Source organism: Peromyscus eremicus, chromosome 11 (genome assembly GCF_949786415.1).
Source record: "Peromyscus eremicus chromosome 11, PerEre_H2_v1, whole genome shotgun sequence".
NCBI lineage: Eukaryota > Metazoa > Chordata > Mammalia > Rodentia > Cricetidae > Peromyscus > Peromyscus eremicus.
Genome location: NC_081427.1, coordinates 62,177,994 through 62,201,680, shown reverse-complemented (window position 1 = coordinate 62,201,680; position 23,687 = coordinate 62,177,994). Strand labels below are relative to the sequence as shown.

The window sequence follows — 23,687 nt, the reverse complement described above, 5'->3', positions numbered from 1 at the left end:
GAAGAATTGATAGTTCTCAAAGACATAAAATGAAAATCCTGCCTGCAGCATAGAGAAATTGCTCTTGACACCCTGCCATGGGAGTGTGGAACCATGGAATAATAATGGTTCTATTCCTCTGATAGAAACACATTCTACATAGCACAATTCTTCAACATGACATCTAATAACACTTTCAGTAACTAACATAGTTATAGAAAAATATGATGGGCAAAAGTAAACTTAAACACTACAAAATTATTCGTTCAGCCTTTTTTTCTTTTTCCGTCCTTCCTTCCTTCCTTCCTTCCTTCCTTCCTTCCTTCTTTCCTTCCTTCCTTTCTTTCCTTTTGGTACTAGTTCATTTTTTGCCTGGTTCTTGGAAATGTTCCAGTTTTCAAAAGTCTCAGAGTGTACATAATTGAATGGCATAATAAATACCAGATTGACCAGTATTTTATAAGGTATGTAAAAAGCATGGAGACATGTTTGCCATTATTGCCATAAACCAGAAAAAGCAGAGAAATTTACAAAGTTACAAGTTTTCTTCCTTGTAATCCCAGATAGATGACTTTCATTTCATTCAAGACAGAATTGAGCTTCATCATTAAAAAAATAATATTATTTATTTGGTATTAATTTTCTATTTAGTACAAGGCATTTAGTTCTAGAAACTGGATCACACTCTGTTATATGCATATAACCTTCCTTGACTAGTATATACATTTTAAGTTTATTATCTTTTGCCTTTATACAAAGTCCTTGGCAGACTATTCTTAATGCATATATTTTAGAGACAACTGAGTCTGTTTCTTGTCAGTCCTAAATGTAAATGATTTTCTTTTCCTGATGGTTGAAAATGCATGAAATCAAGGCATTAGAGGGTAAATTCAGTCCATCTGCCTTTCTCCAAAGAATTAAGAATTTACATAATAGACAGAAGTTTACTTAATAGTGTTCATTCTGTATTTCCAAGAGCAAATGAGTTGGCCACCCTTAAAAGACTTTCAATTCAGAAGAAACATTGAGTTGTAGGAGTAAGTGTGGGAGAATAGAGGCAAAAAAAAAAAAGGAGACAAGGCAAAAATTTAGAGAGAAAGTAACAAGACTTTCCACATCTTCCTGAGAACAAAGCAAAGGAAAGGGGCTGGAGAGATGCACAGTGGCTAAGAGTGCTCACTGCTGGTTAAGAGTGCCAGCTACTCTTCTACAGATAGGAGTTCAGTTCCCAGCACCCATGTCTTTGGGCAGCTCACAACTGCTTGTTACTCTAGCTGCAGGGGATCCAGTGCCCCATTCTGTCTTCTGTGGACACCCACACACATAACATTCACTCACAGACACAGAATCACACAAATAAAAAATAGTAATAATAAAAATAACAGAACCCACAAGGAAAGAATCTGATAGTCAGAAAAAGCAAACATATAGAAATTAGAACATGAAATTCAAATGTATCTACTTGCCATTAATCTAACCATGTTTTTCCTGCAAAAGCAAGTTTCACAAAAGTTAAAGAAATATACTCATTGTTACTGCTCCCTCCTAGGTAAAATCATTAACATGCTGGCATATGTTTTTGCAGTTATTTTGACTGTGTGTGGTGGGCTGCATATCCTCATACACATTAAGTTTTTCTCTCAGGATCATTTTCCAGTCAGTCAATCATTCAATCAATCAATCAATCCTATCAACCAATATGCTTTTATGTCAAAACTTTATTTCACATTTAATGGTCATACCAATACTGCACCCTATAGATTTTAAAAAGTGACTTCAATCCAAATTTTCAGTAAATACTCCCCCACACACATTATTTAAATGGAGATTCAGCCCCTTTACACCATGAATGCGTAAGGCCGTTAAGACATGAGCGTCAACTGGCATTCAGGCTGTTGCTCACACTGAATATTCCATCACAGTCCACCTCTGCTTACCGATGAAGCTCTGATGTCTGCTATTCTGTCTCCATCTGTTTCCAAATTTCTAGTGTCTTTTGTTCAGCCTGGGGCCCATCCATTTCCTGCTAAGAGCTTCATAGACTGAGGAACCTCTACCTTGTCCAATGTCCTGCAATGTTCAGAAGTGGGTTCTAATATGCTACTGTACTGTTGAGTCCCTCTCCTAACACATGTAGTACATCACACAGAGACTCATAATGAGGTGAGGGAATTATTTATAATGTACTGTCCCCTATTCTATTAAAAGTTTATGAAATATAAATATTAAGCATGTTTCTAAAATGTGTGGTTACAAGTTACAGGTAGGGTGAAGTGTAGTTTTCCTACTAACTCTGAGATATGGGAGGAAATCAGTCAACACTCTTGCTGACATGTGCAGCTTACCCTGGATCATCTCCAGGCAGATCTAAGTGGAAACAGGGTCCCATATTTTTTAAACTTAAGTACATGCATGAAATAAATTAACCTTGAAGACACTGGTGTGATTTGAGCCATGCTATCTTTTACGTATGTCATTTCCAGAGTGGAAAAAATTTGTGTGTAACCAAATTGTTGTGTAAATAAATTGCAAGCTATAGTGGAATGCTCTGTAATTATTTTTATATGGTATATAACTTAAGTAGCAAATTTCTTTAAGTTGTGTAAATGTTTTTGATATTGTTAAATGGAAGGAGGCTAAAGTTAAAGCCAGAATGCTCCATTTCATTTCAGTTGGTGAAAATAAAATTTAAAAATATTTACAGATGACTTTCCATAATTATTAGGAGTATATTATACTGTTACATCAGCTTTGGCTAGATTATGTGGGTAAGAACATGCAATAATCTGCAAGGGATATTTGCTCTTTTAAAATTATACATGGCTTAAGCTTGATTTTAAGGTAAATATTTATTTTTGGAGATGCAACCTTTTTCTAGATTTTCATGACTAAAAGATTACAAATCTGGATGGAAGAGAAAAGGCCCCTATGGGATAGATTAAGGAGTGTCAGTACACTTAGAAAGAAAATTACTGTAGAATGGGTGACACATGACCCAGGTAACTGAGATTCTGCAGCTGCTGATGGCACATGCCAGAACCAGTTCACCAGTATCTTCCAGTGACCAGTTGCTTCCTTGTAACTCCACTGGGTGTGATGAGCAGCATGGCCAAGACCATCTATCACTGTGTAGGCTTTTTCATAGCCCCTCTGTTTCCTGGCTGGATTATTTATGTAACATTATTCAGCATGGGAAAGGCCAGCTGTTAAAGTTTTAGAATCAGCAATAAGAACACATTTTTATTGGCTCTTTCATCTTGTCTACAGTGTTTTTCTTGGTTTAAATGATGATAGCAGCATGCGAGCTCCTCCACTGTAACTCTGTGTGCTTTTGGAGGGCAGAATGTTCTTTTCATAGTTCTGGAGTTCCAGAAGGAGACATATCACAATAGATATGAATTCAGCATGTGGGACTGTCTAATCACCAGGGAGGTTGAATTTACACACCTGCGTGGGAGATGTAGTGCTAAAAACAACAGATCTAGTCTCAGGTTGGTGATAGCACAAGGGAGACAAGAGTTTAGTATTAGATTTGAGTTAAAAGTGGTACTCTCAGTATTTTGTCATATGTCAACTTGGTTAAGCAATATATTTCTACAATTGCCTTTCCTATAAAGCTCAGGCTAGCATAGACCACAGCAAAGAGTGTGAAATGTGTTCAGCAATACCAGAGATCTGCCAGCAAACTAATTTGGGAGAGGAAACACACGAGCCTAAGAAGATTCTACCTTCCCTTTGGTGGGTAGAGTTTAGCCTGACTCATGGGAGAGATGGGGCCAGCTCTAAGATTAAGGGTGCTGGCTTCTTCTAAGAACAGCCATGGTAATAAGGTCACAACAAGAATGTAAACAGGTTGTAGAGATGAATCTCTCCCAACGGCCTGTTCCCAAATAACCAGTCAGAGGTTTAATATTAATGTACAAAATGTTTGGCCTATGGCTCAGGCTTATTACTAGCTAGTTCTTACATCTTAAATTAACCCATTTCTATTAATCTATGTATGGCTGGTGGCTTACCGTACTTTCACATCTTGCTTCTTGGGCTGCTTGCTGGCACATCTCTACTCTGTCCTTCATCTCCATCTTTGGTTTAAATGTACTGCCTAACCTTATCCTGCCTTGCCATTGGCCAAAACATCTTTATTTATCAACCAGTGATAGCAACATATATTCACAGCATGCAGAAAGACCATTACTATGTTAAAGATAAAACCTTCCTTTTTGATTAAACAGGAAAGGGGAAGTGCTATGGGATACCTTTCTCTACATAGAGGTTGTGTATGTTTTGTTTTCCCTCTCCCCTTTTTTGGGTCTCAACTAAAACCTAGGTTCTTTGAGGAGGATTTGCTTTTTTCTACTTTGAGTATTTTGACCTTAGCAGTATTTGGCATACTCAAGTCATCAAACACCAAGACTTCACCTATGAATGGAATAGGAAATATAGATGGTCCTAGCTGGTGGGTTAGCAATGAAGGCATCAGTTTTCCTTCTCTGGAGGAGCTGAAGACTATCCTGAACTCCACTGTTATGTTTGTTCTCTGTGACAGGCCAACAGAACTGCTTAGGAATTGGGGGATCATGTCAGTAGTATTCGGTCACACTTCTTTCTGTTACCTGCTGACATTAAACTGGACTACTAAGAAGATACCTCCAATTCAAATACTGAAAAGAAAAAGAGTTCTCCTACCACATTTGTTTAGAACCATCACCACACTTGTGTTGATTTATGTAGAAGCAAGAACAATAGCCTTTTAAATAATCTGAATGCTTCCTCCTCAAATAACATTTCAGAAAATTCACCCAGCTTTGTTATTCTCTATTTGGGTGCTATACAACTTTAATTTCACATTATAAACTTCTTAACAACCTATTTTACAAGTCATCATTATTTTATCTTCCAAGGCTTATTATAGGTCCTACTTGTAACACTTATTTAAAACTGAAAAAAATGATTTCTATCGAGTAATCAAAAGGAGAAAAAAATACTTTCTATCCTTTGAGAAAGCTCACATATTTTCAGCATTTTCCTACCTTTATAATTTCCAAGATCCAATCTTTCTATGTCATCACAGGCCTGCAGATCAGTTTTAATATTTGGATACTGCACAGAAATCTTCTTATAGTGCTGGCCTTCTCAAAATCCTTTATACCTTAAACATGTATTTCTTTTAAACAGTTTAATCTTTGCACACTTCTTTCTCAATATTTAGCCTAGGACAAGTACTTTATCAAGTATTTTGGAAGAGGCTGACAAAGTCCAGGTTTGAGCACTTAACAATCTCTACACATTTGTTTTAGGCCACTTCCCTTGTCAAGTAAACCATAACAGTAGTATCTGGCTATTACACTGCCCCACGTGTTCCCATGCCCCATATTATAGTATGTGTAAGTAACTCAACTTTACTTTTTCCTAATACTTTACTTTTTTTAACCCTACCCCCAATTTTGTTTTGGTGAAGGACATCTATGTAAAGCCTCTGAATTGAAAAGATTTTCCTTTCCCATATATGTCAGAACGGCGGAGATCAAGTAAACAACTGACAACAAATGTTGACAACACTATGGGGAAAGGAGAAGCCTCACTCTATTTGGTTGAATATATACTGGTACCAACATAACGGAGAATTCTCAAAGAATCTAAAAGTAGGCCTATGACATGCCCAGTTATACCACTCCTTGGCATATGTCCAAAGGTCTTCACATCCTACTCTATAGATACTTGCTCAGCCATGTTCATTGCTGCTCAAATCAAAAGAGCTAGGAAATGGAAAGAAAATAAACTTCTTTCAGCTGATTAATGATAAATGAAAATGTACATATTTACAACATAATTCTATTCAGTTGTAAAGAAAAATAAACAGTGAAATTTGTAGGTAAATAGATGGAACTAGAAAATATTTTACTGTATTAGGTAACTCGGATCCAGAAGGACAAATGCTGTGTGTTCACACTTCCTTATAGAGCTAGAGCCTAGTTTTGTATCCTTAAACGTGAGCATATAGCCTGGAATAAGGACAGACACCAGGTATGTAATAAAGAACCACAGGGGCAAGAAAGAGGGGGAGAGTAGGACACAGTGCTATGAAGAATGAAATAGAAAAAATATGGGAAGGGGAGTTGACTGGGGAGACAAAAGGAAGACATATATGCATGCATATATACATATATTTGTATGTCCTCTTTTTGTCTCCCCAGTTTACACACACACACATACACACACAAAATGAGCTGATATCACTTAGGGTGGTAATGCCCTCCAAGAGCTGTAGACAATTAACAAAATCTCCAGGGCCAGGCATGAGAAATCTCCTTTCAAGTTGTTGGTCTGAGGAGTTGAACAGACCCCCCAATAATACAGGCTATTGTCATTGCCTTGAATGCCTTCCAGAACTTGAAAGTAAGACAAACACCATTCCTGAAGACTCTATACACTTCAGATTAGGTTGGGAGGAGTCAACCTTCCAGAAACTGAACTGGAAATCTTCTCTGAGAACTATCTCTTATAGAATCTGAAGGTATTATGCAAGCTTCCAAGGGAGAAAAGGAATCAGCAGTCCTACCAGCTGTTATGGGTATGAACCACAATAATGAACAGTCAGGCCAGATGTTACCAAGGGTACAATAGTGGCACTTAAATTGAGGGAAACCAACAATTGTCTAATTGACCTTAAAGCCCACTCAATAGGAAGGAATTTATCCCTAGTATTGTAAACCTAGTGAAGAACTTCTATCTGGTAATGTCATGAACAATAAAGGAGAATCTACTTTTGATACTTTCCTAAACCAGTGTAACTTCTAACTCCATTCTGAATACTAAATATTTACCCTGATCCCCCTGGTCCCACAGGTAAGTGCAATGTTCACCCTTAATCAAAGATGCTTCTTTTTGTAGAAGATAGAGAGCATTATAGAAATCAGAAAACAAGTGACTGCAGAATGCCCAATGCCAACTGATACACTCACAACAATCCCTTCATTAAGGCTTGGGGAATATTAGGGAAGAGGGAGTAGAAAAATTTTAAGAACAAGAAAACCTGGTGTTCGCTGGGAGACAGTGTTTTCTATACATCACAGGAAAGCTACATCCACGAAATCTCAATATCATGGTTGCTTAAAGACAAACCTATATAACAGCAATGCCAGGTGACTTCTAGTCTGGATGGAAGAAATCTCAGAAGTCCCTATTCCTAGATGCAACTTATGACTGCTGAGAAAGGGAGACTCCGTCTTCTCCAGGGATGAGCCCCTGATAGGTTATCCAATCAGAAGTGGTCAGTCCTAAAAACACATACATATGAGCAACACTAAACAGACTCAACAGACTGTATCTATATGTACATAGAGAAATACACACGTAAAGAAAAGGACACAAATTTGAGAGGGCATGGGAAAGACACAGGAGGAGCTGAAGTGAGAAGGAGATTTACAAATATAAATTAAATTTTTAAAAATTCAACATACAAAAAAATTATGTGAAAAAGGAACCTTTTTTTCCAAAGCTTGACCAAATATTTCCTATTTAAAGGAACATGAAATTTTCTTTGTCTGCTCCAAACCTCAATCTTGGAAAAACTACTTGTTTGCCAGCTTATTTTCACATTAAGAATGACAGCATAGTTGTATGCATTCCTTGCTCTAAACTTGAACTGGCTGGAATGAAAACATGGTAATAAAATCCATCCAGACTAAAGCTCAGCGACTTCATCAAAAGGTAAGAGGACAAACAAGAACATAAAAATGAGGAACTATTCTCAGACTACCAGAAATTCCAAAAACACTATTTTGATATTATTTGTAGACTGTTCCCATGTGTAAGTGAAGATTGCACGCATTCATCCTAAGCCAAGTCAGAGAGCAGAAGACACCAACCTATGCCATTGAGAATATGGGTGGCCTCATATCAGACACTTATTTACACAAAGGCCTTCCTATGAGTTCTGTAATGTTATTTCCATATAATTCACAAAACACCTATTTTAGAAAAATTATACTCAAATATAAATATTTGATAGTAAAATATCAGTAAGTCTCAATCTCCAACAAACTTAAAGACACCCCCGAACAAATAGGTGATAGAAGTTTTTTGCTGCCAAAGCAATTATTTTCCAATAGTGATCATTAATCATTAACCCACTTTGTGAAATACCCTGCGACACAACACTCGGTAATACAGAAGGGATTGATGACAGGCCACATAATTAGGTCCCCAAACATTCATTAGATAAAGCATTGCTAATGGGAAAGAAATGGGCAAGCTTAGTGTGTGGGAGAATGAAACAAACCTCACATCCTTTCCATTTAAATGAAAAGAGAAAAAATTATCCATAATTGAAGGTTGCAGCAATCAAAAAGTTGAACACTAAAACACAGGAAGAGGTATAGGAAGGAAACCCATTTTCACGTTTCATTTAGTAATTGTTCCAATACTCTTAATTGTGTAATGTCTGTAAAGTACCATATGACACGTGTGTAATAAGCTTTACATAACAAAGATACATTTTAATATTTGCTTGCACATTTGCTGTAATATTTAAACAAGAAGATATAAATGAATAATACAAGGCACAAAATATGTGCAAAATCTAAAACTTCATTGGATAGTAGAGAAAATATATCATTACAGACTGCACTATAAAATTCCATGCTTGAAATACAGTCACTCTAGGAAGCCAACATGCCACCAGGAAGACAGAAGGAAGTCTCCTGTCACATTTCTGTCATACTAAATTACATTTATTAGAGAATAAAATGAAGACTGCACTGAATATGTAATAAACGTTCGATGTAAATAAATAGGAAACTGAAGTTCTCATTTACAAACATGCTAACTGTGAAGTGATCAATTTGTTTTCTTTGTTCTAACTACTATGATATAATTAAAACTCTCTTCTCCAATTATTGCCTATATATTTATATATGCACGTATGTATGTATGTATAAATACAGTCTGCTGAGTCCTCTCGGGCAACAAAGGTCCACACAGAGCCACTACCATGGTTTTAGCCATCCACATTCTCTACTCTTTCAAACAAGAGTTGTCACATAGGTATACTCACTCCACAGTGCTAGCATAACAAACCTAACTCCCTCATTGCTACCCTGCCAGAAGCAGTCAGCAGCTGATATTTCTCACCAAGAAATTTACATCTCAAATAACAAACATACAGAGTACTGTACACATTATCCTTGAAATTTCTCATTTGCTGTGTGAAAGACAAATGAAAAAACTGTAAGTTTGAATTCATTTTGATTGTTCTGGATTTGTATCATTCAGGAGTTAAACAGAATTTCATGATAGATTTTAATTTTAGAGATAATCATAGTGATAAATCTTAGGGAAACTTGGTTAGAATATATAAATAGTATATAAATGAACTCTTAAATTTTCATCTAATATACCATTTACAACTCCAGAAATAATTGTGTTATGTAACTACAAAACTAGTTTTTTGTTAAAATACTTAAAAAAAAACATTAAAATCTTGTTATTTGAAAGTAATATAATTCTAATTTTTAACTTTATACCTGCCATAATCTGAGACTGACACGTCACTGTACTAAAGAGGCTCCCCTGCCATATACTATACTTGAGAACCATTCACAGTTTAAAAGATCAGTAAAAACGTCACAAAAGCAAGTCTGTATGATAAAACTGCCCAATTTCCACATAAAAACATAACCCTTGTATTACAGTGTTAGGCTGTGGGTTTGTTTTGTTTTTTTAGAAGCACAGTACATATGCATTCAAAAGTAACGCAAGCTATACAACTAGATGAAGTCAGAACAAAGCCTGAGAATGCCACACCTACAATCCAGCAGAATCTCTTGGCCCCAACCAATCTACATCCTTTGCCCCCAACCCTCCTCAGGTCCTGAGAGGAGGTAACTATTTTAAAGTGCTGTTTAGCTTTTCTGTAAAGAGGTTGTTATAAAGCTATTACTAAGTCCAAGCAGTAAGGCTGACATAGCCAGCAGAATTAGCTACTGTAAATAGTGTTGAGTCTAGAAAATAACATCAAATATTACAGACCTATACACAAATCAGAAATGCATTAACAGGGAAAATTGAGCATTGATGTTACCTGTGTCCATGAAGAAACACATTAACTTGAAGAGTTCCTAAAGAGTAGGACATCATTTAACTTTTACTTGAAACATGTTTGCTATCAAGATTACCTGTCGCAGTCCAGGCTGAATGGCCATCCGTCAGTGTAATAACAAAACCAGATCCTACCGTTCCCTCCCAACACACTTGCAGAAAATAAGTTATGTTGGGCTCAGAAGCAAGACAAATTCTGCTCACTTTCCTTTCCATTTCTGGCGACCTGTAATGAAAAAACAAAATCAATATGTAAAAGGAGACTACAACTATCAAATGATGATAATTTTTAAACTTGTCTTTCAGCTACATAAACTCAAAAAAGATAAAAGTAAAATGCTGTATAAGAGAGCCAACTGCTGAACTCAGTAAGTCATAGTTTTGTTCAATAATGACTTGCAGATTTTACAGATGAGAAAAACAGAAGCCCTTTAGGGCAAATAATTGGCCGAACTGGTGGGCTAAATAAAATTACTATAGCAACATGAGTAAATTGTATATTTCCCTTTTCTCAAGAGTAAATAGCCTCTCTCTAACAAAAGAAACAGGTTCTTTGAATAAACATATTTGAGAGATTAATCCATACTATATTCTACAGTTAAAGATCATCCAGGACATTAATTAATCATATTAATTTAATTTATTCTTCTGTTTTCTTACTGATAGCCATTTGGAACTTTACACGTCTTGACTACTACAAACATTGCTGCCACGAACATTCTAGAAATATCACTGCATGGGGGGGTGGGCAGGTAGGCTCATTCCTACAAGTGGAACTACTAGAACAGAAGAAACCATGTGTTCAGTTTGAGTACTATATACACAAGTTCCTTTAAAATTGTACCAAATTGTTATTGTAGTATGAGAGTCCTAAACGATAATTTCCCTTTTGGTTCATTTTAGCTACGACAAATCCTAGCATCACTTTGCGATTTTAATTCACATCCACTGAGGAGTAATGGGTGTTGCATTCTTTACATATACTTATTAGATGTGAATATACTCCTATCTTCAAACTTGCCAATGTTTTCAATTCATTTCTTTTCCTAACTGATGTTCCTATTAATCTGTTTTCATTTCTTCATGGTTTGTTGTCTATTTTAGATGAGAGCATATATATAAATATATGTGTGTATTTTCCTACATTGTCACTTTTCTTTTCTCATAATGATGAAAGACTGTAATTTTAATGAAATACAATTCATCAAACTCATTCACCAAAATGTGTATCTTTTGATCAGTATTGTGAGTCTGGCATCGAGTGTGGGTCCCGTGTTATATAAAAGCTTTACAATCATACCTCTTACATCTAGATCTCTTAACTCCTGTCTCCCATTTGAACTTGTTGATGGCCTAAATTTCTCAACAAATTTTATTTCCTGAATAACACCATACTACAGCCTATATATCTATATGTATATACAGTATATATAGAGATGTGTATACAGTTTTTGATATTGGTTCTTGGTGTTTTTGCAGGAGTAAATTTTCTTATTTTGTATTTCAGTTGTTGAGATTATATTGACTAGGCGGTTTGTTCTCTTAACCCAATACATTATAATCTCTATTTGACTCTTTCACTAAAATTTTTGAAAAGCTCCCATCTAAGGGTTCCAGTGATTTATGTAAAATGTTGACAGCAAAGGCTCAGGCATAGACCTTTGAAAGCTGCCACTGGGGAAAAGGCCGAACAAGACATCAATCATCAGTACTACTCCACTACCCATTCTCATCTCCATCCAGGAGTCACCAAGATCAACCAGGAGTGTTCTTGGCCACACATGCTTAACTCTCCATCTAACAATATATGTGTGTTCTGGGGGCAGGGTGGAAGTGGTTAAAAATGAAACTGAGACTTAGTGATTGTATTCTCAATTTTTAGGCTTAGAGGTTCTTTGGCTATGAATTCAGTGATGGTTCTGGTAAATCACTCTGGGGCTGGATATTCTTGAATTATACTGGATGGGGTTAAATATGTATTATTTAGTTTGAATAAAGCAATGTTTTAACCTATAACCTGCTTATCCCTGGGTTGTATGTGCTTCATTTAAATATGCTTAATAGGCCAATGAGATGTCTCAGCAGCAGATAAGAGTGCCTGTCATCAATCGTGATGATCTGAATTGGATCCTGGGAATCTATGTGACAAAAGGAGAAAAGCAAGAAAGGACTCCTGCAAACTGTCCTCTGACTTCCACACACACCATTGCACAAGCACACCCACACACATTAGTGTGGTGATACATTGTGTACCCTAATAAATTTACCTGAAGATCAGAAGACAGAACAAGTCACTAGATTAAATATAGAGGTCAGGCAGTGGTGGCACACACCATTAATCCTAGCATTCGGGAGGCAGAGATCCATTTGGATCTCTATAAATTCAAAGCCACCCTGGACTACATGAGATTGACTCAGTCTAGGAGAGAAAAAACAGAGCCAGGCAGTGGTGGCACACACCTTTAATCCCAGTACTTGGGAATCACACGCCTTTAATCCCCAGCACTTGAGATCTCATGCCTTTGCTTGGGAAGCACACTCGCTTTAATCCCAGGAAGCGATGGCTGGGCAGAGATAGGGATATAAGGCGTGAGGAGACAGGAACTAAAGGCTTTGTGGCAGAGGTGTCCCTTTCAGCTACAGGCTTTTTCAGGCTGAGGAGTCCTAGAGGTAAGAGGTGATAACTGTGGCTTGTTCCTTTGTCTCTCTGATCTTTCAGCATTTACCCCAATATCTGGCACCAGGCTTTTATTATAAGACCTATTAGAATTTGTGTTACACATTAGCGACACTCACACATGTACTAATTGAGTAAAAATAAAATATGCTTAATAGTAAAAGATGCTAACAAAAAGAAATCAATGAAAATTTAAAATACATAAGGAAAAATATCATAAAAAGTAAAAATCAATAGAGTACAAACCTTAACAATAAAAAAACTATTATAACAAATTCTTCTATAATCACATAACATGAATCTCTTCCAGCTAATCCTTTAAAATCTAAAAGAAGGGGTTATATCAGTAGTTAAGAGCACTGGCTGCTTTTGCAGAGGACCCAGTTTTGATTCCCAGCACCTACAAGGCTGCTAGCAACTGTCTGGAACACTAGTCCTAGGGGAACCCATACCCTATTCTGGTCTCTTCTGATGCTGCATGTCCATGGTGTTACCTACATAGACACAGACAAAATACCCATATTCATAAAACAAAATAAATAATTCCCCCACATTTCTTGAAAGTCTAAAAGAATATTATCATTTCCCTTGTGTAAGAAAAGGTGATATAAAATTACAATATATTCAAAAAGGTAAATATTATAAAATTCAAAAGTAAATTGACATTTAAATAAATTGACATTGAGTAAAAGTTTCGCCAACTGCAAATTTATAAAATCATCAGTTTCAAGTTAATACTAGTATACTATCTTAAATAAGTAATAATTTTATAAATTTTCAATATAACTTTGAATGTTGCTTTCACTTCACAAACAAGGCTGAATTATTATAAGCCTCTATCTTCTGTATTCAAGAGGGTGTATAATTATAAAGTGTCACAGCTTTACTCTCCTACAGGAAATTGTACAAAGAGCCCAGAGAATATCTAAAATTAAAAATGTCTAAAACTTAATGTATGACTCCTCCAGAATGATAAATTATCAAGGTAATTTCTATCTGAAGTTTAGTAGGAAAAGTAATGTTCTTCCTAAAGATATCAAATGAAATAATTGTACCCACTTCAAATATGTAAAAAATTAAAACATTTAAGCTTGAACCCCTGGCATTATAATCACTAAATCTAAAACATACTTCGGTTGTTCGAACTATTTCCTATAGTACAGTGCTTTTTGCATAAATGTAATTAATTCCAAAATGTCTTATCGATTTACAAGTATTTACCTTTACATCGACTAGTCAACACACCTCTTGTGAGATCTCATCATCTCATTATTAACCCAGAGTGCTTGGGATGTTTTGCTTGGGGGTATTTAGCTGCTCTTTATACAGTCTATCTATTAATCCTCTATCAAATGTACAGCTCTCAAAGGTTTTCCCCTAATCTGGAGCTGTCTCTTCACTCTATACCAGTGCTTCTCAACCTGTGTGTTGCAGCCCCGTTGGAGGTCAACTGGCCCTTTCATAGGAGTCATGTATCAGCTATCCTGCATGTCAGGTATTTACATTAGGGTTCCTAACCGTAGCGGAGTTACAGTTATGAAGCAGCAATGACCATGATTTGATGTTGGGCTCGGCACACATGAGGAGCTGTATTCAAGGGTCGCAGCATCAGGAAGGTCGAGAAGCACTGCTCTATGTTCTCCTTTGCTCTATGGAGGCATTCTGTTCACTGCAGCCTCACTTGTCCACTCTCCGGATTATGTCCTGAGTTACTGGAGTCACTTTCAGAAGTCCTTACTATAGCTACATCTTCAAATATTTCCCTATTTTCTCCCCTAACATTTTCAGGGTTTCTGGCCTTACATTAAAAATCTTTGATCCATTTTGAATTAGGTTTGGAGGAGGCTGGTAGACATGGATCTAGTTCATTCTTCTACATTTGAAAGTCCAGTTTTCTGGTAGACATGGTGGATCATGCCTTTAACCCTAGCACTCAGGAGGAAGAGGCAGACAGATTTCTGTGAGTTTGAGGCCAGCCTGGACTACAAAGAGTTCTGGTCTTTTCTCCAGTGAATATTTCTTGCGTCTGTGTGGAAAACCAGGTGACTGTAGCTATGTGGGAAAATTTCTGAATCCTTTATTTTAATTCAATTGAACTTTCAGATGAATTTAATGTTTTTCTGCTTCTGTAAAAGAATGTTATGTAATTTTTCTGGGGATTTAACTGAATCTGTGGGTCACATTTCTGCTTCTTTATGAATATGGAAATCTTTCCATCTTCTAGTGTCTTTTTCAATTTCTTTCTTCAGTGTTTATAATTTTCCTAAGAGTACCTTTCTTTTTTTGAGACTGAGCGTCATGAAGTCCTAGCTGCCCCCAAAGTGGAATTTGCTATGTGCCTGAGGATGACCTTGAAGCGATCAGAGCTCCCTGCCTCTACCTCCTAAGTCCTGAGATCACAAGCAGATGACACTACACCCAGTATTTTGTGATGGCAGGGAAGGAAGCCAATGGTACTTGAGTACTTAGCAAGCACTCTGTTGAATGAGCTACATCTGTAACTCAGAAGCACACAACTCATATGGATTCAAACCTAAATTTGAGGAGAGAGAGAAAGTTTAGTTGATAAAGTTTTTATCACACAAACATGGCAGAAACTGGCAGATTTCAGGGGCTCACTGGCCAGCCAAACTTGTCTAAACACAAACAAGTCTCTGTTTCCAATGAGATCCTGACTCAAAAACAAAGATGTAGACAGCTACAGAGGAATAACACCCAAGGTTGGCCGCACGCCTTCACATACATGCACACATAGATGCATATGCACACACATCAACACACTCACATAAACAAAAACACTTTAATTAGGAAGATGGGGTAAGGTACAAAAACTGCTTCAAAATGCCATAGTTTGCTTCTATAGACTTACATAAACACAAGGGGACACATAGAGATATGTGCTCCAGCACACACAAACATGCACAATTATTTCTTTTCACAGATGCCTGCAGAGCCATGACTATTGTTAGCATTAACTTGGTGAAAACAAAATCCAGCAGCTTACATCATTATAAAACAGACTGTTCCATCGCTTTTTTAATTCCATATTTAGAATCGCTAACAAATTCCTAAATATAGAGACAAATTCATTTAAAAGTCAATATTCCAGATGCCTGTCAGTCACTCAATTGACAGTAAAATAAAGGGCTTTAAGCTCAATAGCACTGAAAAGACAGCTAAGAATCAGATCCTTTCTAGAAATATTATCTGAATTGTTAACATTTTAACTATATTCCAATTTTCTCATCAATTCAATACTTCACAAAATTAGCTAATTTTATTTTAAAGAAATACTGCTTTAGAATACTGGTTTGAAACTGGGATGGAATCTGTGAAACATTCCATTCCCACTTTAGTGTACCTGCTGGTGAAGCAAGGCTACGTGAACCATAGTCAAGTGGCACACATATTGATAAGCTCACTCACATGTGACAACACTGTATATACCCTTAAGTAATCTGTGCCTCAAGAGCCTCAGAAATATATTGTTTAAATTAAGTCTTAGGGTCTTGATAACATACATTTGAACAAGTTTCTTAAATACTTTACTCCTTTATTCCTTAAATACTACCCTCTCATTAAATATCAAATACAAAATATCCAAGAATCAAGCACAAGAACAGATGAGAGTTCAAAATTCTTTTAAGTCAGCTAGAGCAAATCAAGTCTACTTTTGCTCCTACCAGCCCTGTACACAGAAATCGCCAGTGTTTTGCCCCCATTTTGGAGAAAATGGGTGCAATCCTCTTCAGAGAGGCTGACTGGTTAGCGCTGTAAGAGAGCCCACGTTCTGTTTCCTGAGAGTACTAAAGGACACATCCGTATCAACACCTCTCTCAGCCAAAGCCAGGGATCTAAGAGGAGCCTGCAGGTGGAGCCACTTGGGTCCCACCCCAATTTGTCCATCAGTAGCTTTATTGAGAGCTCAGAACAGCTGAGAATTGAGAAGCTTATCTTTAATACTGTGTGCCTTTGATACATGGCCTCTCTCTTAGAAGACTAATACGTTGTTGGCTGGTGTGCAATTGATGTGATCTTGGTCTGAACAAATACCATTCACAGTTGCTTCTGAATAAACAAGACACTTTTTAAATTAGTTTACAAAGCATTTTGTATGCCCTTTTGGATGCTGATAAGGAGCAGTGCAGACGCCAGCGCTTAGGTCAGCTCAAGTTAGTTACAACACTATCATTGAGAACACCATTTTGAACTTGGACTTCTTTTCTGGCTCTTAATAGTCAGTTATGGCTCCTCTTCACACTGCTTGGACTGCAGGTGTTCAAATCCTGCAGCTCTGCCAAGGAGTTCTACTTACAGACTGGGAGGGGATAAATGCATGTTTTTAATGAAGCAATTACTTAAGTGGCCCCTTGTCAAGAAAAGTAGGCTGATACCTAAAGGGAATTCAGAATAAAAATTACATTGAACCAGCTGGTGATAGTCTATAATTGGATTTTTTCCTCCTATTATTTTTAGACTTTACTTTTTAAAAAAGGAAAAGAAAACAAAATTGTGAACATGACAACAGATTTATTTTAAAGACTCATCATATTTTTAATATTTCAAAAGCAAGGACAGACAGAATTTTTAGACAAAAAGGCAGACTTATATCACAACCACACTGCTGCATTTACTTGTGTGTCCATTCCCACACAGGGGCCAGAGCAGGTCTTATCGTGTCTTCCTCTATTGCCCTCTGCTTTACTGCCTCACAAAAGGCCTCTCACTAAAGCAGAAGCTGTGTCTAATGCTTGACTTGCTGCCAAAGGATACTTAGGGTTTGCCTGTCTCTACCCACAATGCTTGGGTTACAGGGACACCCAGCTACGTCTTGCTAGTAATGGTGGTGGATTTGAACCCGGGTCTTCATGCTTTCAGTCCAAGTGCTCTTACTAACTGAGCCATCTTTCCAAACCCTATATTTACTTTTGCTTGGGGAGAGGGGATGGGGGTGAGGATGTCTTTTTGTTTGTTTGGTTGGTTGGTTAGTTGGTCTGTGACCTGCACAGCTCAGAAGATCTTAGAACTTACACTTTTGCAAAAAAGAACAGGGATTTATTAAGTTTCAGGTAAAAGGCTTCTGTTCAGCTTGAGCATTTATCATCAACAGAACACAAAATAAAATCTTTTCTTAGGTTGTAGGACTTTTTCTCCCTAAAGTTACCCAGAATGTCTTTAGGGATATGGTTGGAATCGCTGCCTGGAAGGGAAGTATATAATTACTCATTTAATTAGGAATGTATGTACTTGTGAGCAGTTAGGAGAGTTTCTGATTATTTAAACCACACAAAATTGCTGTTGATTGACTAAAATGTTAGGTATTGGTAGTTTCCTGTGATTCTTACATTTTTGTGTGTTTGGTTCAATTGTAGGAAGTAACTTAACTTGGAATACTGAATAGGGTTTTCTCCCCAAGATTGATTTTCATTTCTCTCATACCCCAATGTCACTCATTCTCTTGTTTCCCATTAGCAAACAGACAGCTAATGGGTGCAGTTGTGAGTGGCAGGTTTGGGGGAGGCAGTGCAAGTCTTAGTCCCTTCCCACACGTGTGCTTCTAACTAGATTTCAGTTCTGAGCATCACATTTTTAAAATAGGAAAGACTGTATATGAGTTGGACTGATGATACCTATGGGAGAGGACACTGACTCTGCTGAAATTTAATAGAAGAAAAGTATAAACAGTTTGAGCTTAATAAATCCCATGTTACCAACACTGATACATTACAATAAACCTCAGATTTTACTTGGAATTCATACTTTTTCCATTGACATCCTTACTGTCTTTTAAGATGTATCTTCAGGATAAGGTGGTACACTTAGAATCCTATGACCTAATATAATTTTGGCATACATTTTAAAAAGCAATCATCTGACCAATACCAGGAGGCAAGGACTGAAAAAAGAAAAAAAAAAGGAACCAGTAAAAACATGAATTCTGTAATCCATGCCAAAAAACAAAAGCAAACAAAACCTAGAATCCTACAGTGGCTAACATAAGAGAAATCCAAGCAAGACACAATCAGTGTACTAACAGAAAAGGCAATGGAGACTGGGAAATTCCAGACATGTTTCATAGACCATGAAGACGATTTGGTGATGGACTTAGCAGAATATAAAAGAAAGGCAGGAGTCAGTGTTTCTCCGTGTATCAGTCCTGGCTGTTCTGGAACTCACTCTGTAGAACAAGCTGGCCTGAACTCATAGAGATCCACCTGCCTCTGCCTCCCAAGTGCAGGGATTAAAGTTGTGCACCCCCACCACCCAGCTCAATTTCAAAGAGTTAACTTACAGAAACTGGCTGCATACTGTTGCCACTAACCAAGATGAAAATATATAGAATAGTTGTGGGAGGAAAAGTGCTCACATTGAGATTGTGGGGGCTTGAATAGGAATGGCCCCCATAGGCTCATAGATTTGAATGTTTCATCACCAGGAAGTGGTAATATTAAGAGGTGTGGCCTTGTAGGAGGAAGTATGTCACTGGGTTGGATTTGGGGTTGCAATGCTCAAGCCAGGCCCAGTGTCTCTCTCTCTATTCCTGCTGCCTGCCAATCCAGATACAGAACTCTCCACTCCTTCTCCAGCCATGCTTCCCGCCACGATGATAATGGACTAAACCTCTGAACCTTAAAGGTAGCCCCAGTTAAATGCTTTCCTTTATAAGGGCTACCATCATCATGGTATCTCTTCACAGAAATAGAAATACTAACTATAACAGGAAATGTTTGCACCATTCTTTAAAAATGCAAAAAGATAGGCTTTAGAAAAGACTAGTGGTTGACAGCACATGCTATTGCAGGGGACCTTGGTTTGGCTGCCAGCACTCACATAGGGCAGCTCACAATTGCCTAACTCCAGATCCAAGGAAACTAACAACCTCTTCTGGCCTCCATGGGATCCTGCATATATATGATGCACATATAGAGGAGCAGTCATGTGTGCACACACACACACACACACCACACACGACACACACACACACACACACACACACACACACACACACACACACAGAGTATTTTTAAATAAATTTTTAAATTTACAAATGTCAACGTTCAGGTAGACACCTAGATGGATTAATAGCGTTAGAGAGAGAAGGGATAAGAAATATGAATATGTAAATCATTAATATACTAATAATTTAAGTTAAAAGTCTTGATATCATCTAAAGGAGACAAAGAAAAGAAAGGAGCCCAAAATAATGAGCAATAGAGCACTTTAACAACAAATGTTTGCAAAGAACAGAAGGATCCAGCAGAGCAAGCCTAAAGGAAAAACCAAGGAGAAGAAAAGCATATGACTATGGCCACAGACCAAGTTAAAAACAAAAACTATCATGGGGAAGGAAGTGAACAATTGATAGGCCAAATATGACCATGACTGGAGACCATCAACATCTGGAGATCACTGGTGACATTAAGAAGAGTATCTTGGTGCAATATGGGAGTAGGAGTTGTTTTGAAGAAAACACATAAAACCATCAAACTGGGACAAAAGAGAACTACACAGAAATGTGTAGTCTCTGGGAAAAATAAACAAATGAGGTTGAAATGTAAGAAGATTAACAGAATAATTTTTTCTTATTAATACAGTATATATTTGTGTTCTATCAAACCCTGAGCTAAGCACATTGCCCAGACTTCCTGAGGAGGTATAGGAAAAGGAACATAGAGGGCAGCGTGGCCATGAAAGAACTATGGGAGGTAGAAGTGGAGACAGCCACTTCAGAAAGCGGAAGAGGACTAGAAAGGCCACCATTAGGCAAAAGAGCTCCATGGCCTCTGAGGGGGCAAAACCCAGAATCGCATTGAAGATCTGTTGCTTCAGAGAAGGGTTCCTGTCATAATCAGTGATGAGGCTTCCAAAGATATTCCCAATCCCAGTCCCAGAGCCGGCCACCCCAACTGTAGCAGCCCCAGCCCCAATGAACTTGGCGGCTGTGTCAATATTCCGTGAAATGATGCTGGTTTGGAAACTGCAACAAGGGATGAGTGGAGTCGGAGGATGTGGGACTGCCAAGCCGCTGAGGACCCCATTTGTCAATGTCTGTGGTCAGTTCAATTCTACTGCAGACAGCAGACTAGTCAGCAGCTGAGAGGTGCTCCCTAGTCAGCAGCTGAGAGGTGCTCCTGGGAGCAGGTAGAGAAGAACTTGAAGCAGGCATACATTTTCAGGGGTTAGGGGCTAACACAGGAAAGCTGCTCACATGGTACAGAAGACAATTAGAATCATTTCTTCAGATGAGAGAAATACCAAGTCATTAAAACAAAACTTGCCATATTCTAGGAGTCATGGGGAAAGAGAATGAAACAGGAAGGCAGCAATCAAAGCCAAAGAAATTTAGCTTCAGTTTATGTATTTGTTTGAGAATCACAGAAATCACAAAAATAAATAAATAAATAACAGATAGATAGATAGATAGATAGACAGACAGATAGATAAAAATAAAACCCAGTAATACATATGAGTAGTAATAAATAAGTAACTAAAGCAAAAAAGAAACCACAAATACTATCAATATCAGAAATCAAGAAAAAAGAGAAAATGTAGAGAAAGGGGTCTGGCAGAATAAGAAACCAAATTAATTTTTAAACATAATATATGAAAACGAACCATTTTTCCATCATTAACCCTCCACCCAAGAAGGAGAATGCAGGGTACACCATAGCACTTACTGTGTACCAAACACTCAGGTAAGTTACTTACTTGTATTTACTCATTTAATCCTCACAATAGTGAGGAAAGCTAAATGCACTCTTGCAGAAAACCATAGATATATCACTTTATATACAACTCTGTGGACATCATGACATGAAAACTGAAAATACTCTTCCAGACGCAGAGAAGACAATAATGTCTGTAAATGGAATGACATAGTCAGGTTTTGCTGTTAGGAGGAAAATGACCCAAGATGACTCTAAATGAGAAATTTACAGCAGAGCTACCAGAAGGAAGAGAGAAAAAAGAGGGAAGGGGAGGGGAGGGGGGAGGGGAGGGGGAGGGTAGGAGGAGGGGAGGGGGAGGGGGAGGGGAGGGGGAGGGGAGGGGGAGGGGGAGGGGAGGGGAGGGGGAGGGGAGGGGGAGGGGGAGGGGGAGGGGAGGAGGAGGGGAGGGGGGAGGGGGGAGGGGAGGGGTTGGGGAGGGGTTGGGGAGGGGAGGGAAAAAAAGGAAAAAGGAAAAAGGAAAGGAAAGGAAAGGAAAAGAGGAAGAAATCCATCACTGGCAATCAAAATCAAGATCAGGGTCTCTGTGTGCCTAACCACCTTGCAGCTTCCCCACAGATCTTAGTATGTTAGGTTAATTTTGCTATTTTACATGAAAACAATAACCACCACACACATGTATTCAGCTTTATCTCCCCACAGTATGTACTTCTATGGATAACTTAACAGTTGACAAACTGCATTTGCTACTACTCTCAAGTTAAGATATGTAAGAAACTATGGCCTAAATTGTCCATAAATACAACGAACAAATTACTATCTCTAACAACTTTAGCTTCCTGTGCTCTTTACCAGAGCCTGAAACATAGGCTCATACAGAAATATCAATCTGGAGTGCCAAAGGGTAGCACGTAGCAATCTTTACATGAATAAAGTCATCTATAACATCTCCCGACACTTTTCACTACTACAGAAGCTAAACTTATTGAGTTGCAGAACATACTTTCTACCACTACATTTGAAACGTTCCCGTTTATTCGACTTGAATAGTAAGGTATAACACAAGCCATTTTGAAACTATTAAATAACATGTGGAAGGTACTGTATCATTTCCTATTGCCCTCCTCCCTATCCCCCCATTAAAATACTCAAAGAAACATCCCTTCCTCTGCTGCAGTCTCAATACCACTAATAATAAAGATCCTTAATTTGAGTATCTGACAAACTTTCAGCAATTGAGAATAGTTTATTTTAAAAATCTAGTTATAATCCCAAACAAAATCTCAGATACCATACAGTAACAAACAATCACATGTAGCACTAAGTAAAAATAATGTGTTGCCCTAAGTATTGGATTCTCACGATTCAGCTGAATAGAGCTCATAAATCAATGTACCGCGTCAGTTTCCTCCACTCATGCTTTCTACACATCACCTAGGCCAATAAATTAAAGAACGGGTAACATTCTGAATAAAAATGAAAACCGTACTGCCTAAGGGGAAAAAGCCAGTATTTGGATACACAGGGTTTCCATAATTTTGATACACTTGAAAGACTGAAAAAATGCCTGACTTCAGAATCATTCCAAGAACCATATATAATTGAACACACCTTCTCCACATCTACAAAACTCACACGGCAAACTAGAGGTAAAAGAGTGTCTTACCTAATGGTATTATACTAAGCTAATTACTCCCCTTGGCAAGGGGCCAGTACTTTCCAGTAGCTACCATAGAGTTCTTTCCCTCCCTTCAGGGCCTAGAAGGTCTAAGGCCCGGATGCAGACTATGCAAAAAGGAGGGGGCCGGGAAAGGCCGAGTTATTGGGGGCGTGAGGGGGGTGGTGGACACCGAACACTGCCTTCTGAATACAAGTGTCCATCACACAGTAATACAGCATATTTCCAACGAGCCTCTCACCCTTGAAAATTCAAATGACTACAAAAAGAGAAAATTAGGAGGGACCCCAACAGGTGCACACCTCAGGAAACCCTGACATCCCTTAGGGTCCACAAACGAAAGGCTCCGGGGTCACAGGCGGGGCAGAAGCCGCGCACTCAGTAGCTTTGGCAGTAAATGGCAGGGAACCACAGGAGGCCGAAACGGGAAGAAATAAAAGGAAAGCGCAAGTAAAAGGCATTGCTTAGGGAAAAAGGCCACAGCCACTTCCGGACCCTACCTCTCAGTGACTCCACTTCCGTTTTCCTAAAAAAACAAAAAAAAAAAACGTGGGCACCCAGCGAGAAACCTGCGCGGCCAATGAGAGAG

At 38.0% G+C, this 23,687-nt stretch overlaps 1 protein-coding gene across 2 annotated transcripts in view; it reads right to left on the bottom strand.

Moving 5' to 3' along the window:
• The window catches only part of Xrcc4 (X-ray repair cross complementing 4), a 296,572-nt gene extending 272,933 nt beyond the window's left edge, over positions 1 to 23,639 (bottom strand). For both annotated transcript variants that reach the window (XM_059276447.1, XM_059276448.1), the window contains exons 1-2: positions 23,599 to 23,639; positions 10,155 to 10,303 (exon numbers count right to left, since the gene is read on the bottom strand). In XM_059276447.1, the coding sequence (XP_059132430.1) occupies positions 10,155 to 10,293 (139 nt within the window). In that variant the 5' untranslated portion in view covers positions 10,294 to 10,303; positions 23,599 to 23,639. The remainder of the gene's footprint in view (positions 1 to 10,154; positions 10,304 to 23,598) is intronic.
• Between the last annotated feature and the right edge of the window lie 48 nt (positions 23,640 to 23,687).